This window comes from Bombina bombina, chromosome 4 (genome assembly GCF_027579735.1).
Source record: "Bombina bombina isolate aBomBom1 chromosome 4, aBomBom1.pri, whole genome shotgun sequence".
Classification (NCBI taxonomy): Eukaryota; Metazoa; Chordata; class Amphibia; order Anura; family Bombinatoridae; genus Bombina; species Bombina bombina.
In genome coordinates, this window is record NC_069502.1 from 564,289,164 (window position 1) to 564,307,423 (window position 18,260).

At 38.0% G+C, this 18,260-nt stretch overlaps 1 protein-coding gene across 1 annotated transcript in view; it reads right to left on the bottom strand.

Annotated features, from left to right (window-relative positions):
• Positions 1 to 18,260, bottom strand: part of RNGTT (RNA guanylyltransferase and 5'-phosphatase) — a 1,295,116-nt gene that overhangs the window by 529,497 nt on the left and 747,359 nt on the right. Inside the window, exon 12 of the mRNA XM_053710532.1 lies at positions 4,812 to 4,880. Coding sequence (XP_053566507.1) covers positions 4,812 to 4,880 — 69 coding nt within the window. The remainder of the gene's footprint in view (positions 1 to 4,811; positions 4,881 to 18,260) is intronic.

The following is an 18,260-nucleotide window of genomic DNA, read 5'->3' on the forward strand; positions in this document are numbered from 1 at the left end:
AATTTGATAACTGACTAAATTAATTTTTAAAGGGACATTCTGGTGCAAACATTTTTTAAAGTTTTACATTTAATGTTAATGAAGTCTCAATTTGGAAATAGTAGTGATTCAGATATAGGGAAACGTTTAAAATCATTTCCCAAAGCTTCCTTTTGTAAGTGCCAAAACAACTTTCTATAAAGCCTTTCAGAAATGTACTATTGCTCCATTGCATATCCCGTGCCAACGTTCAATAAATATTCTCATGCAAATCTTGTGCACTAAATAGTGTTGCAATTACAAATGATCATATGGTGAGGCAATGTGAGATCACAGTGCATTTAAAGAGAATTCAAGGGTACTACAGCTTTTCCTTTGACCGGAAGGAATAAGTCACACAGACTAGTTTAAGAGGCAAAATGAATAAACTTGTTTTTTTCAGTTTATGGATTAAACAATGGTTTCATCTATATCTGTGTGTGTATATATATATACATACAATACACACACATTGTATACATATATCCATGGACAGCGCTGCGGAATATGTTGGCGCTTCATAAATAAAGTATAATAATAATAATAAATACATACATACATACACACACAAATCTTCTAGATTGGAAGTTCACATGAATAAAATCTCTTAAAAATATTGTATCATTGTTGTACTTTTATCTTTTGTACCCAAAATTTATGCTTACCTTATAAATTAATTTCTTTCATGGTGGTGAAGACTCAACAAGCCATTACTCCTGGCCATTAGAAGGAGGCAAAGATTCCAAAGCTCTAAGGACACATAATCCTTCCCACCTATCTGGTATTCCAGAATGGCGTATAGCCAAGAAATGAGAAGCAGAAAGGTAGGAAAGGACAAAGTAGGGAAAATGAGGTGCAAACTAGAACTGGTGCCAGAAAAAAAGAAAACAACAGTTGACTGTTGGTATGAAATAGAGCTGGAGGAAAACAATGGAGCCTGAACCATTGTTTAGGTATAGAGCCACTGAACTACATGAGTTCTTATTACAAACAAGAGAGTTCCTAGTATCTTTGTAAAAAGAGTCATAAACTGAAAAAAATGCCCTGAAAGGTAAAGTCTTAGAAACTGGAGATGGTCTAGGAAAATAGGAGGGAGGGCATCCTTCAAATTAAATGAAGATATAAATTGACCCTGTTGAATAGGAGGTAGACTTGTCCAGATTGTTACTCTTTAAAAAAAAAAAAAAGGTACTTCAAGGCCAGAATTGGTCCAAAAATTAAATGTTTCTTGGGAATAATGGAAAAGGATGGAAACAAATCCTACTACTAATGAAATTTGGAAAGTGTTTTCAAACCTAAGACAGAAGACACCTTTCTTGAAAAGGCCTTGAATTGAAACCAATTCAGTAATCCTAGGAAACTATGTTTAGAACCCAGAGATCTTAGACGAACCACGATCAGGCATTCTTAAAAACAAAACAAAATATGATGAAACACACAAAAAATGCTCCCCCTTCCATTGCCAAACAGTGTAATCCCTTTTACAGTGCATACAACAGAGGGTATAAGGATGCATTGATATGTAACTCCCAAGTGAATTAGCTGCCAAATCCACATTTCCATAATGACTAGAATAATTATCAAAAGTCTAAGTAATGAAGGTGAAATTAGTCTGTTAGGTATGTTTGTCCCATGGCTATAATGTACATCAAAATTAGTGCACCTACTAATAACCTGCGGGCTGTGTAAGTACATAAAACTTGCTCAATTACCTTGAGATTCAAAACAAAAGTTCAATAAATAATGGAAGGATATGTCTGCCCTAAGAGAAAGGTCTAATGACGAATCTTCAATAGGTCCTCCAATAAGAGAAGAAAACACAAAATAGTGTAATACGGTAACCCACTGGGCAAGATACGGTGATAGGACGAATGATTACTCACATTTGTTGGAGCTAATACAAGCTCTGTGTTATGCGCACACCTACGTTATACTGGTAGGCAAACAGTGACTCTTAGGGCGGAGCATAACCTAGACGGTTGAGGATATCAGTTGGTAAGCGGTTCAGTTTCTGCTCTCTATCCGCTTCCATATGGCAGTCTGGTTCACTCTGGACAGTATATATTAACTGTTTTCCATTTGGATCCCTTTGTACAATTGTTTTCACTGAGCATTTGTGCAGATTTTAAATGTTTTAAATTAATATTTTTACCCGATTATGCTGTGGTATACTGTTTGCCTACCAGTATAAAGTAGGTGTGCGCATAACACAGAGCTTGTATTAGCTCCAAAAAATGTGAGTATTCATTCGCCCTATCACCGTATCTTGCCCAGTGGGTTAATATTACACTATTTTGTGTTTTCCTCTCTATTTGAGGACCTATTGAAGATTCAAGTCATCAGACCTTTCTCGTAGGAAGGACATATCCTTCCATTATTTATTGAACTTTTGTTTTGCACCTGTTTCACACTTATTTCAGTTTCTTTTATTTTTGTACACTTATTTTACCTTGAGATTCACCCACTCTACTGCGATTCTAGCTGCAGAAAAGACTGCTTCCATGAAAAAGCCCATCCAGTGCGTTGCCAGCAACAGCAGAGGATATTACAAAGAGTGCACCCAGAAGTCAACAGGAGGATGCTAAGGCACAAGTACCCACGACACCTGTGGCAGACTAATGCAACAGGAGGAGGTTAAGGTACAAGTACCCACAACACCTGTGGCAGACTAATGCAACAGGAGGAGGTTAAGGTACAAGTACCCACAACACCTGTGGCAGACTAATGCAACAGGAGGAGGTTAAGGTACAAGTACCCACGACACCTGTTGCATATTAATGTAACAGGAGGAGGCTAAGGTAAAAGTCCCAACGACACCTGTGGCAGACTAATGCAACAGGAGGAGGTTAAGGTACAAGTACCCACGACACCTGTTGCATATTAATGTAACAGGAGGAGGCTAAGGTAAAAGTCCCAACGACACCTGTGGCAGACTAATGCAACAGGAGGAGGCTAAGGTACAAGTCCCTATGACACTAGAGGCAGACTAATGCAAGAGGAGGAGGCTAAGGTACAAGTCCCTATGACACTAGAGGCAGATTAATGCAACAGGAGGAGGCTAAGGTACAAGTCCCTATGACACTAGAGGCAGATTAATGCAACAGGAGGAGGCTAAGGAACAAGTACCCACGACACTAGAGGCAGAATAATGCAACAGGAGGAGGCTAAGGTACAAGTACCCATGACACTAGAGGCAGATTAATGCAACAGGAGGAGGCTAAGGTACAAGTACCCATGACACTAGAGGCAGATTAATGCAACAGGAGGAGGCTAAGGTACAAGTACCCACGACACTAGAGGCAGATTAATGCAACAGGAGGAGGCTAAGGTACAAGTACCCACGACACTAGAGGCAGATTAATGCAACAGGAGGAGGCTAAGGTACAAGTACCCACAACACTAGAGGCAGAATAATGCAACAGGAGGAGGCTAAGGTACAAGTACCCACGACACTAGAGGCAGATTAATGCAACAGGAGGAGGCTAAGGTACAAGTACCCACGACACTAGAGGCAGATTAATGCAACAGGAGGAGGCTAAGGTACAAGTACCCACGACACTAGAGGCAGATTAATGCAACAGGAGGAGGTTAAGGTACAAGTACCCACGACACTAGAGGCAAATGAATGCAACAGGAGGAGGTTAAGGTACAAGTACCCACGACACTAGAGGCAGATTAATGCAACAGGAGGAGGCTAAGGTACAAGTACCCACGACACTAGAGGCAGATTAATGCAACAGGAGGAGGTTAAGGTACAAGTACCCACGACACTAGAGGCAGATTAATGCAACAGGAGGAGGCTAAGGTACAAGTACCCACGACACCTGTGGCAGACTAATGCAACAGGAGGAGGTTAAGGGACCAGTCCCCACGACACCTGTGGCAGACTAATGCAACAGGAGGAGGTTAAGGGACCAGTCCCCACGACACCTGTGGCAGACTAATGCAACAGGAGGAGGTTAAGGGACCAGTCCCCACGACACCTGTGGCAGACTAATGCAACAGGAGGAGGTTAAGGGACCAGTCCCCACGACACCTGTGACAGACTAATGCAACAGGAGGAGGTTAAGGGACCAGTCCCTGTGACACCTGTGGTAGACTAGTGATAAACGTCTGCAAAATAATTACATTCACTGCCTAAGTACTCTGATACCCCATCTATGTAAATCCAGGAATCCTAAAAAGGAGAAAAGGTCTCACATAGGTTTGAAAACACTTTTTTGTTCATGAAGAAATTAGAGCACCTCACTTCTGCACCTTCCTTGTGAGAGGCAAAAATAAGAGTAGAATACTAGAGAGGTGGGAGGGATTTAATGCTCTTAGAGCTTTGGGAATCTTTGCTGTCTCCTGGTAATGGCCCGTGGACTCTCACCACCTTATGAAAGAAATATATATTTATAGAAGAAGAAAAAAAGACTCTCTCTGAAAGAATACATACACTTGCTCTGTAGAAAGAGAAAAGTCTGCTTTTGACCTTGGAAACCAGCAACGTGCACACCATTCTCACTGACAGCTCTTGCATGTGTACCACTGCCGCACATCATTGATGTAAACAACAGCATATACAAATTTTATACTGATTGGCTAACAGGGACAAGTAAACATTCATTCATTTTTAAAAACCGAAAGCATCAGAAATGCTTAAGTTTTTTTTTTGTTTAATAAAGTAAACTTAAAAAAAAAAAAGAAAAAAAAAAAAAAAGAAAATTCCCAACATTTATGTGCAATGCCTGAATGTATAATTATTTGCATTTTTTTTTAATATTGTTTTAATTAAGACAAGTGAAACTTACGCCTATTGGCTGAAAAATTAGTCCGTCCATTTCATGGCTGACCTCTCTGGCAAAATTTCCATCAAGCAACTGCAAGAAAATAAATGAAACACAAGAGTTACTAGAAAACCCCAAAATAAAACTATTAACACAAGTAGATTGAACAGTAATCAACTAGAACAGATCAAGATAAATGCTATGTTGCCATTATATGGAAAATTCTTTCAAGCACACTTTGGTCAAGAATACTATGTGTGTGTTATTAAGGGTTAACAGTTCTTAGTTATATAATACGATGAGCAAAATAAAAGCGTCCATGTTGGTCCAGACACAATGATTCAGAGCACAGTTTATTAAATTAGGTCCTTTGGAACCACCGACAAGCCATATGTAAAAGAAACCTTCTGTTGAAAAATAGATATTTAAAGGGGCAGGAAACCCCAAAAATGTAATTCATAATTCGGATAGTACAATAAAAAAAAAAAATTACTTTTATTATAAAATATGCTTCATTCTCTTGTTATCCTTCGCTGAAGGAACAACATTGCACTACTGGCAGCTAGCTAAACACATCTAGATAGCCAATAACAAGAGACAAATGTATGCAGGCACCAATCACCAGCTAGCTCCCACTAGAGTATGACATATGCATATTCATTTTTAACAAGAGATACCAAGAAAACAAAGCACATTTGAAAAGTGTCTTAAAATTCCATGCTCTAATTCTTGCAAGTTTAATTTTGACTTTCCTATTCCTTTAAGTCAGATTTGCCCACTATGGACTTTTGGTGGGTGTTGGGAAATATTTTATAAAAAAAAATTAAAAACAATTGACAAACCAAAACAAATAATTGTCTGATTAGAGAAGTGCTGTTCCAACCAGAACAAAACTGACAAGAGACACAGATCATAAAACAAAAATGCTAATAACCAGCAAAACTAGCATACCTAACTGCAAGATAGGGAATTAGTTTTCATAATTCTATAGGGGAAAAAAACTCATCTGCATGTCTTCATTTATCTTGCTAAATTTCCATTACCGCTGTTGAACCATGTGTTAGAGGGACACAGAACCCAAAAACATTTCTTTCATGAGTCAGACAGAGCATACAACTTCCCTATTTGCTTGTATTAAATAATTTGCTTCCTTCTCTTGATATCTTAGTTGCTGATTGCTGGCTGAAAATATTATACCTCTTGTCATTGGTTCACTAGATGTGTTCAGTTCTCAGTAATGCATTTCTGCTCCTTAAACAAAAGATACCAAAAGAATAAAGCAAATTTGATAATAGAAGTAATTTGGAAATGTTTAAATAGAAATAGATCCTTTGTTTTTTTTATTTACCAATGAAAACTAAATATAGTTTTAAAATAGACAACCCAGTGTATTGATCTAGGCCCATTTTAATAAATTTGATACCACTATTTGGCCGCCAAATATGACTATATAAAAAAAAAAGTCTGCTAGTATGAAGGGATTTTATTATTATTATTATTTTTTCATTTCTGTAGTGTAGGTATCCCTCTGCAAACACCTCTCTGATTCCCCCCAAAAAATCTCTCTGACCCTCTCCCCCCACTACTCCCTGCCATCTTTGTTACTGTCCGCCAATAACAAATTATACATATTTTTTTTTCCCTTAAATATTTTTTTCTGTAGTGTAGGGTACCACTCTCCACCCTCCAATATCCCTTTTTCTGTAGTGTAGGGCTCCCACTCCACAATATTTTTCTGTAGTGTATGGCCTCATCCCTCCAAAATCATTTTCTGCCCACTCGCCTCCCTCCTCCCACATTTCCCACCAGCAGCAACAGAGGATCGTTACAGATAGTGACACTCTCTGTAACAATTATAAATCTGGCTTTATATGGTAAGAGAGCACAATAAATGCTCACTTACCATATGAAGGCAGTTGCCATCTGCCCTCAGCTACAGTCTCTGCTGTCTAAGCTGGCAGCCTGGACCACAGTGTTGGACGCAGGTAGTGTGCTAGGCTAAGTACTGTGTAAAGTAGTACCTATGTCAACATGGTGCAAGGGGTTAAACAATGAGTAAAATATTGCATAAACATTTATACTTTTTATCAATCCATTTTTTTTCCACCTCCCTAACTTCTATGGTAATTTTTTCATGAGAGGAGGCCTGAGCAGACTAGAAAGTATACCAATATTACAGAATACCTCAACATTTTTATTTTGTGCTTTAACCCCTTTGTGCCCAGCAGAGGTGTTTAACATCGGAACCAAGTTCTGATGTATACATTTTATGCAAAAATGAAATCACAAGATCGTTGATGCGATCAGATGACTTCAAAGCCCGGATTGGGGACTGCCTTCGTTGCTAGACACGCCCCAAGTCCAATCTTGAGTTTGTTAAAAGGGGGAGGGGCTGCAGGAAGCCTTATAAAGTAGGACATTCCATGCCGCCCTTCAGTGTTAAAGCCCACTGCTGTGAGGACGGCATGGAACATCCTAACGGCATGAAAGGGTTTAAAGAGATGCTGAAAGACATAATCATCTGATGATGAGTTTTTTTAATCTATGCCTTGACCCTTTAAAAATAAAGAAAACAAGGGGTTACTGCACACCTCCTAACCAACAGGGTGGATACAAATAAATGATTTTAATTTTAAAAATAAAAAAAATAAAAATTTCATTTAAATAGGATTTTTTTTTTTTAAATAAAATGCTTCTTGAGGAAAATCTATCGAAAGTCCTGAGGATTGGAGTTGAAGAACCCTGTAACAGACCACATAGTAGACAGCTTCATATTTTGAGTTCTAAAATAGGATAAAAGATTTTCTGAGTAGACCAGAACAAAGAAACAAATCAAAATTTAAATGATATAATAAAGCAGCAATCCTGTCAGCAACAATTTCATTCTGTCAAGCAGATTACTATTTCCACAGTGCCAATGTTCTTCACTGCAGGGCACACAATTCCAGCCCGCTGTTCTGTGCTACAAATAAGACGGCCGGCGTTCCACAGAGAGTCTCCATGCCCAACTAAGCTATGCGCTGGATATAAACTATCTTGTTTTACTAGCAAGAGCATAACACAAATGTTAATGATAAGCACTTCCCTTACAAGCAGTCTACATAATGACTGGTGTAATGAACTGTTTTGAATAGTATATGAGTGACACACCAAGAATGACTAGTGTTGCATGCTGTTCCGACACCTACAAGTTAAGAATGTGTAGGAAGCACAATGCAAAACATAAGTGCGCACACAGCATGCGATATTATGTGTTGTCAGGTAATCACAAATCCTGCTGAAATAAAACAAGCACTAAGAAATCCCGCTCATTAGAAATGCTTCAGTCTGCTATTAATAAATAACCACCGATTTTGACAAGCGCTTATTTTGATTTCGCCCTTCACACAAAAGGTACACTTTAAAGCGCTTAGGTAGGAAAAGTTGTTGAATGCAGCAACAAAATGAAAACAAATTGGTGAGAGTACTACCGTGCTAATAGGCACCGAGTTACCAGGAAAAGGAGAGCAACCTTAGGAAAGAGTGAGTCATTAAAAAAAAAGACTACAACACATGTGAAAAAGTATGTAATGCTATTAAGCAATCAATAATTAAAATGTAAATTGCGATCTTCAATTAAAACATAATTATTTATCAAATTAACAAATTACTACTTAAAATAATTATGCAGTCAACTTTAATATTTACATTTTTATTTTTATTTTATCCACATCAAAACACTTTTTAAGCAAAATGAAAACATCAAATATTTACAAAAGTTGTGATTTTTTCAAAGTTTTACTTTATTTTTCCTCAGTTGTTTGATTAACTGCCCCCTCAAACAGTTCTAAAAAAGTATTATTTTAAGCTTCAACTAAATGGTAGAATCGATTAGGAATTGGGAAAAAATAATATGTTATCTTTATTTCAGATTAATATTTTTCTTAACAAATTCTCCCAGGCTATGGGAGAATTTAAGGTGCTCTAAACAGCAAAGAAAAGATGAGTATAAAAAAAATATTCTGACCTACATAAAATAAAAAGAAAGAAAAATTGGTTAAAAGCAGCGAAATATGGCAACTAGCATTAAAGGGACAGTCAACACCCGATGTAACTTAAAGCCATACCTTAGATCAGGAATAGAAGATGCAGCTACCCCGCATCGCATGTCGATGAGCTCTAACGGTATTGGAGTAATCAACGAAAATACATCGGTTTATTCCATGAAGATATGGCTGCCAAACTCCTCCCACTCCTCCGTCCCCTTCTCTAATGTCTTACCATGCTTGTTCCTTATTCAAAGGGTGATGGTTCTGTTTTGATAATGTGCATGTGCATTATCTTCTGCAAGCTTGCAAACCGACCAAGGATTTCATTGCAATTGGAGGATTCAATTAAAAAGAAGGTTTATACGTAATAGTGGGGGGAGTTTGGCGGCCATATTTTCAAGGAATAAAGCTATGCCTTTTCGGTGATTACTCCAATACCGTTAGCGCTAATCAGCATCGATGCGGTGTAACTGCATCTTCTATTCCGGATCTAAGGTATGGCCTTAAGTTACATCGGGTGTTGGCTGTCCCTTTAACACTACTATTAATGATCTTATTTGTTATGTTTCCATAGTGTAAGTGCTTTTTTTTTTATACATCTGCTAAAGTTCATGCACAGAAAACCAAATGCATTGAAAAGCAGACTGATACCAATCTGAAGGCAAAGCAGGTAAATGTAATTTACAAAAAACACACTTATGACAGACTGATTCATCATACAGGTTCTATTACAAGTGTAACAGTGATAGTAACACATGTGCAAAGTAATCAACCCTGCCAAGGAATGATGACCAAGAAACATCTCCAACACACAGGCATACAAACTAAATTCTGGTTTCCTCTCCACTTTTATATCAGTACTGGCTGGAAAATATGCAAGGGAAGTGAAGTGTTAAGCATAGTGTAAAGTATACAAGGAAAACCAAGTTGTCATCTTTCATAAATGTTGCAATAGCCAGGGTGGAATGAGCCTAGATTTGAACAATTATTTTGCTGTTTTGGAATGAGCCTAGACCTTAAAGGAAAATGAAAATATTTTTGTTTCTTCATTGCATCTATGAAACATAACATTTTTTTAAAGCAAAAAAAAAAAAAAAAAAAAGATTGAAATTGTTCTCTTTCATATGCATAATATTTTTCAGTTTAGTGTCCCTTTAAAAGGGACCCGTTTTGTAAGTTTTCTGACCCAATCGGACATCTGAATTAAGGAGAAATAAATAACAGACCAGATCATTTTATAAAGTAACTCTTATTTTTTCCCTAGTATTCAGATACTATGAAGGAACCATAATTTCAGAATATTCCAAAAAGAAAATACCTTTGGTGGAAATGAAAGGGAAGATCCACAGAAAAATAAACATATAAAAGAGTGGATGGCTCAGAAACATGTCTAGCTGTGCACAAAGCCATGAGCAGAATAGTTGTAAAAGATAACAACGTTAATGGCGTTTTTGTAAGAATGTTCAAAAGGATGATGCTAAAGAACTTGCAGAACCAAACTCATATTTCATGTAGGAACAGGACCTTTGTAGGCAGAGTGAAAGAATGTCACAATATCAAGATGAAAGGCAATCTTTCACTAGAGATAAACTTAAAGTAAGGACTCTGAACTTTCGGGAAATTAAGAGGACATAAAATCCAATAATAAAAAGCTACCACTGCACTAATGTTTATATATAACTGAGTATTTAACCTCAGCTAAGAAGTCAAATACATAGTTATTATTATAGCACCTGTCATAGGAAGGGGAGACCACTCCACCTCTGACAGTCAGTCAATCTGTCACAGACAGGGTTAATTAATTCAAACCACTATTACCGGTTTGCAAAACAAAGTTAACCAAACCCATCTCCAACAGTCAATTTACTGCAGGCAGGGTGAAATATCTGCCTCTGCCACTAGCTTGACACACAGATAAGACTACTTGCCAACTGTGACACAGGGAAAGTGCTGACATGAACGGGTCAACACCTTAGAGTTTCCAGTTGCCTTATCCCAAATCCTTACCAGGGTATAAAAATATCATTTATGATTACCTAATAAATTAATTTATTTCATGGTGGTGAGAGTCTACAAGCCATACTCCAGGGAATTCCACACCTGACCACTAAGAGCAAGCAAAGATTCCTAAAACTCCAAGAGCATGTAAAAACTCCCCTACCTTACTTGAAACTAGTCTAACGTATAGCCAAGCAAGAAGAGAAAGAAAGGTAGGAAAGAAAAAGAGCGAAAAAGGAGCAGGGGAAAAAAGTGCATACTTCAACTGCCACAAAAAAACCCCCAAAAAAAACACACAACAATAAAAAAAAATAATTAAAATCTATCCAAAAAAATCGGCGGGTCTCATGGACTCTCACTACCATGAAAGAAATTAAATTTATCAGGTAAGCATAAATAAGTTTCTTTCATAAAGGTGGTGAGAGTCCATGAGCCATTACTACTGGGGAAAAATACCCAAGGCGTGGAGTCCATGAGTAATGAGGGTGAGACTCATTTAGATATATTTTTTATTTTAATATAATTTTTTTTCATGCAGACATGATTATATATACACATACATATACACACATACAGTACATATACACACACACAATAATATTCAGGGAATATGAATAGACCGGTCCGGTCGCCAAATACGACTTAAATTCCTTGCGGGCAAGTAAAAATGTGAACTTGCCAGCCCAGACCAGCAACCTGACATTTTCCTAATTGGGACATCAGTAGCAGTAAAAATAAAAAAATAAAGCAGTCAAAAAGCCCTTCACACACGCACACATGGAAAGGAGGGAAGAAAGGGGAGGTTCTGTCTAAAGCATACAAACGACCTCCCCTTTTCAGCATGGCTCTCAATCTTCTTCTTGTCAGCTGCTAATTCCCGACCCTAAGGTTGTCTGCCAGGGAAGGCAAATAATATGCTTCTGTGCTAGAGCTGTGAGCACGTGTGTGAACTTAGTATGTGAGGTCAAAGTGCTTTCAGGAGGAGGTGTGTGTGGGGCTGTCATGCTAGTACACGGAGCAGTACTATGAACTTGTTCACTTTGTGCACATTATTTATGATCATCCTCTAATATAGGCAACTGCTGGGCACAGTGAGTGATCTTACAAAATACATTTTTTTTAAAGTTTCTAAAGAGCAATACTTACAGTTTTTTTGTGTGTGGATAAATGTCTGTGTGTGTGATTATGTAGGTATATATGTATGTGTGTGTGTCTGTGAATTTATATAAATATGCATGTGTGATTGTTAATATATCCATGTGTGTCTGTAATTGTGTGTGTGTGTGTGTGTATATATATATATATATATATATATATATATATATATATATATATATATATATATATATATATATATATATATATATATATTATATATCCTATATTATATATCCAAGTATATCTGTGTCACTTGGATGACAGATCTACTTTATTAAAGGGATAGTAAACCCAAACATTTTCTTTTATGATTCAGATAGAACATACAATTTTAAACAACTTTCTGATTTACTTATATTATCAAACTTGCTTCATTCTCTTGTTATCCATTGATGAAGGAACAGCATTGCACTACAGGCAGCTAGCTGAACACATCGAGTTAGCCAATCACAAGAGACAAATGTGTGCAGGCACCAATTAGCAGCAGCTCCCACTGGTCTATAATTTGTGTGTATTCTTTTTCAACAAGGGATACTAAGATAACGAAGCACATTAGAAAATAGAAGTGAATTTAAAAGTGTCTTAAAGTGCATGCTCTATGTGAATCATGCAATTTTAATTTTGACTTTCCTATCCCTTTAATATAATCTGTACATGTCCATAAACAATTATCAATTTGTCAAATTATATACATTATACTTGTATGGTTAAATAATAGGGTGGGGGAATGGGCTGCTCTGCCTTAAAATTATTGGGCCTGTTTTTGGTGTCAGTCTGACCCTGTGCAGATGCACTTATTTTGTGAGCACAATAACAGCTAGGTTTTTTTGTTTTTTTAATGCTACTCAGTTTTGCATTTGATATTTACCCAATTTACTGGCAATGCTTTGTGAGATTATATTAACACTCTTTTTTTTAATATATAAGATATATACACACGCACGGGCGAGTTTCTTGAGGGCTGGTAAGGTTTGTCATTTACGAGTTTTTGGGTAATCATAGGCCCTGAATATTTAATGTCCGGAAACAACTGCCTGAAGGACTTTCATACCTTTGGAAGCAAAAACATCAAAATGGAAAAATTTAGTAGGAGGTATGTAGGGAAGACCAAGTGAGCTACCTTGCAAATTTGATCAACAGATAGCTCATTCTTAAAAGCCCAGGAAGTAGCAATTAACCTGGTAGAATTGGCAGCAATAGATTTGGGAGAAGACTGCCCCCCCTCCAAGTCTTACAAATCAAAAGCTTGAGCCAGGAAGCTAACAAAACAGCTATTGCCTTCTGACTCTTTCTAGAACTGGAAAAATGATCCATCTTCTTAGACAGATCCTTGTAATTTTGGTTCCGCTGTTGCAAAATATTTAGTTGAAGAGAAAGTAGGTAGAATCCACCAAAATATATGACATGTAAAGCTGCTACCATGAGACCTACTACTTCCATGCTTTGAAGGAAGAGAGCTGGAGAAAAGCACACACCTTCTGCATTTATCTGTTACAGAGAGTTTCATTAACACAATCTGTTATGAAACCTACAAATGAAACTGTGATCTGAGTAAATCCTCTTTGGGAGGTTGATTCTCCAACCATGAATACAAAGAAACTGAATACCTTTGCTCGTATGTTTGTGTGTATTTTGGTGAGAGGGTACCTGTACCAGAATAGTGTCTAGATATGGAGCTAACACAATTCCCACAGGTGATGACCCGTGGAATCTCACCATCTTATGAAATAAATACACATTAGCTGTTACAAAATGAACAGGCCTTTAGACAAGCAAAAAATAAATCAGAAAATTAAATATCTTAGGCAGACAACTGGTGCATGTACTTTAAGATTTTGGTAAGAAAAATGAGACCATGAGAAAAAAAATAAAAATCTATTGAATCATTTGTGAGAGCAAAGCATTTGGCTGAAAGGCAAACTAATGAGAATACATACAAAATTTTCTAAGGAGTAGTCTGAACCTCCAAGAGATTACCACTAAGTCCACTACAAATGTCGCACAATTTCCCCTATCTTTTGAGTCAATTCCAGAACGCCCCATTATTATTTCCAATAAAAACATCCTAAGGGGAAATCCCTACCTGGAATCAATCTTCCGACTACTGAGAAAATCTGCCTAGAAGCTCAAACGACAGACAATGAATTGCATAAATTAACCTGAAATTAATTCCTGCCCATCTGAAGATACCTGCAGCTTTTCACATAGCAAACCTAGAATAAAGATTTATTGGTACTTGATATATACCACAACATTATTTTTACCCATCTGAATACATACATGGGCTTGATACAACAGGAGTGTATAGGAAGTATTTAGAGCCAGAAATACTGAGTTCTACAACATTTATTGGAATGGATGACATTTAGCTCCCATACACCTTGTGTATAGTCCAAACTGTGGCACAACAGAAAACACTAATAAACAGAGATCCTAGCTCAGATGGGCTGCCGAAAATTTCATCAAAAGGAGTACCTGTGTTTTATCATTACAATCTGAAGAAAACCTACAATGGATGAGATAAATTTGAGAAAAACCTAGGAAATAATGATTTCTTTGAATTAAGAGGATAAAAACAAAATGTATGCTTACCTGATAAATTTCTTTCTTTCTTGACACAGTGAGTCCACAGAATCAACCACAAACAGATTTGAATAAAATCCTACAACCTGTTCCTGAATCGGAACTGGAATAGATCCTGTATAAGAAGAGACGCCTCTCTTCTTATCTGGTTTACAGATAATCTGGAGAGGAGGAACCTGCCCCTGGGTGGAAAGTTTTGAATTCTAATTTGTAACCCAGGGATACGGCAAACCCTTCATGCTGACTTGGAATCAGCTGCTGGTTTATTTGATTGCTTCCCCTTATTCCAAGACTGATTGGGTTTCCAAGAAGGTTTGGACTGTTCCTGCTTGGAAGAGGAAGGGGAAGGCTTATCTCTGAAGTTATGAAAGGAACGAAAATTACTCTGACATCCTATCTGTCTGTTCCTCTTATCTTGCGGCAGGAAGAACCTTTACCACCCATGTTATCTGAAATGATTTCTGCCAGGCCAGGTCTAAACAAGCTCTTACCCTTGTAAGGGAACGCCAAAAGCTTGGACTTAGACAAAACATCTGCAGACCAGGATTTTAACCATAAGGCTCTGCGAGCTAGGACAGCAAAACCAGATATTTTTGCTCCCAATTTAATGACTTTGAAGGAGGCATCAGAGATAAAGGAATTGGCTAATTTAATAGCCTTAATCCTGTCCTGGATCTCCTCCAAGGGAGTTTCCGCTTGAATAGAGTCAGACAGACAATGCATCAAACCAGTAGGCTGCCTCACTGGTTACAGTGGCAATACACACTGCAAGTTGCCATTGGAGACCCTGATGAACATGCATCCTTTTTAGTAAGGCCGCCAGTCTTCTGTCCTTAAAAGAACAGTTATCCTCTATGGGAAAAGTGGTTCTCTTAGCCAAAGTGGAGATCGCTCCTTCCACCTTGGGAAACGTCTGTTATGACTCCTTGATAATAGAGTCAGCCACCGGAAAACAAGAAAATTGGAGATGGAGAGAAAGGGATTCCAGACTTCTCCCACTCCCATGCAATAATCTCTGAAGCACGGTCCAGTACAGGTAATACCTCCACCGCGGAGGGAACATCAAAGTACTTATTTAGCTTGCTAGATTCTTTAGGGTTGACTACCACAGTCATATCAGAGTCGCCCAGAGTAGCCAAAACCTCCTTTAACAACATACAGAGGTGTTCCAGCTTAAATCTGAAGGATACAACTTCAGCATCAGAAGGAGGAATTATACTGTCAGAGGCTACCGACAAGTCTTTCTCCTAAGATTTCTGAGAAAGAGCAACTGGTTAGCCAAAACTGGATCAGAAACCTTACTCATTGACAACTTCCGCTTGCGCCTTCCCTGGAGCATGGGAATGGCAGCTAATGCCGCAGAGGATACCTGGGCAACAATTTCTGCCTGCAAAGAGACTCCTCCAGGAGCATGAGAGGAACCGCAGGGCACTGCATGTGAAGATGACAAAGATTGGGGCATTTGAGGAGAAAGCTGCAGCATACCTCACACAGGAGAAACCTGAACAGCGTCAGCCTTAGAGAATGGTGGCTCAGAATAAAAAATAACAATCTATCCTTGTAAAATAAAGTTCTTTCAATACAAGAACAAAAAAGAAGAGGGGGTTCTACATGGTTGCTAAAAGAAGGCTTGCATTCAACAGATGGCAAGGCCTCTTGTACCATTTGCAAATAACAACAGTGTCAAAAAGCACACACACAAAAATTATTTTGAAATTCGACACTGTCTTTTTAAGGCATAAGAATTTTTAAACAATTATCTCAACAATAATACAGATATAATACAGGTATAACACCCCTATGTTGGCACCCTCTACACCTGAGCTAACTGCTGAGGTGCCTACCTGACCAGGATTTTGCCTAAGGGTAGAAAAGGATTGTTACCGGACCGGATCCCCCTAGAGCCAAGAGAAAGCGAAGTCGGATATATCCGATGCCAGAGCTGGTAACTTGATAAGTCACCAGTCTGGAGTCTCCTGTAATATGCGCTAGAAAGTACTCGCTCCGACTGTCACCACAGCAAGAAAAGGACCGCCTCTCTTAGTGAAGACAGAAGCGGTCCCGGCGGCCAATTTAAAATTTTAAACGGCAAATATTTCTTGCCTAAATTTACAAGCGCATGGTCGTTTTACACAGTGCTGGACCGGTTTGTTACAAGGGAGCTAGTAGAAATAAACTGAGCCATCAATGAGCCGGGTATTAACTCTGTAGTGCCCAATCATACACTATCTCCTCACTTCACCAGTGCCTACTAATCTGCCCAATATAGATCCCTACTAGGATCAATCTATAACGTCCCATTTTCTCTTTATATTGCAGCATGATTATAAGCTGCTTAAAGTGCCAGTGTCCCCTGATACTCCAAGGAAAAAAAAATTGTCACTTACCTGTGATATAGGCTGTCCGGCAGAAAAGATAGTTCACCTGGTATTAGAGGAAGCAGAGACCTAGGATAAAAGAAATGAACAGAGTAAGACTACTCTGGCATTCTGAGAGAGGGCAGCAACGTGTTAGGAAAATGCAGTGAGGCCCACCCCACAAGTTCCTAACTGCTTTAAAGCTACCACAGCCCTGCTGTAGAGACTAACGTGGAGTACAGCTAGACCTATATTGTGATGGAAGATCAGAGCAATCCTGCCCTGGCTTCAAAATAAAAAAATCTTGATAGAATAATCTTACATAGACACCTATAATTTCACCACCTCCTTGCACTGAAGGTTAAGAGAATGACTGGGGGTTGTGGGAAGGGAAGTGATACTTAACCGCTTTGCAATGGTGCTCTTTGCTTCCTCCTGCTGGCCAGGAGTGATATTCCCGACAGTAATCAACGATTCTGTGGACTCACCGTGTCTTATGAAAGAAATTGAATGATCTCATATGAAACCACTCAAATTATATTGCAATAATTAAATAAAATTTGAGATGTGTGCCATCAAACCCAGCATTTTGATACATGTGTTAGGGACCCAAGACAGCCAGAGAGGCAGTGGCCAACCAGAAAGAGCCATAAAACTAAAATGAAACTTAGTCTAAACATTTTATGCTTCTTTATACTAATCCTTGAAAGATAAAAGCCCTAAGATGATGGCAAAGCCCCTAAATCCAATAAAATATACTATGCATCACAGTATAAAACTGAGAACTGGAATGCTTCCAACTAGTACTAATGCTTCATAAGAATGCTCATAGACACATAACTAGGATGCAGAAAACAAAGTTGCAAAGGGAGAAGTAGGAAACCGGAGACTCGCTTGCAAACAAGTTTTTATTCAGCAGAAGTTGCCAGGTACAAAGGTGAGTAACTCAAAGATCACCTGACGCAATTTGTGCACATGCGCTTCATCAGAGGCTGAAGATCACAAGTAATGCTATGCCCTATATAGAGATCGCCGGCCAATAGACTCATAATGAGATCAGAGTAACTACCTGATAGGGTAAGTTAAAACTTAAAGGAACCGGTAATCCTAGTCTAAAAATATCTGTACAGGGCAATATGTAATGCAAATTTACCATATATGTTAGACAAAGGAGAGAAAAGAACTCCTAAGCCACAAAAGAAATAATAAAAAATATATAAAAAAGCACATACACATATGTGAGAACATAATAAATAAAGAACATATACAAAAAAAAAAGATATTCATAAGCATTAATTAAGGAGAACAAAACGAAAAATAAAAATAAATAATGACAAATGATTATGTAC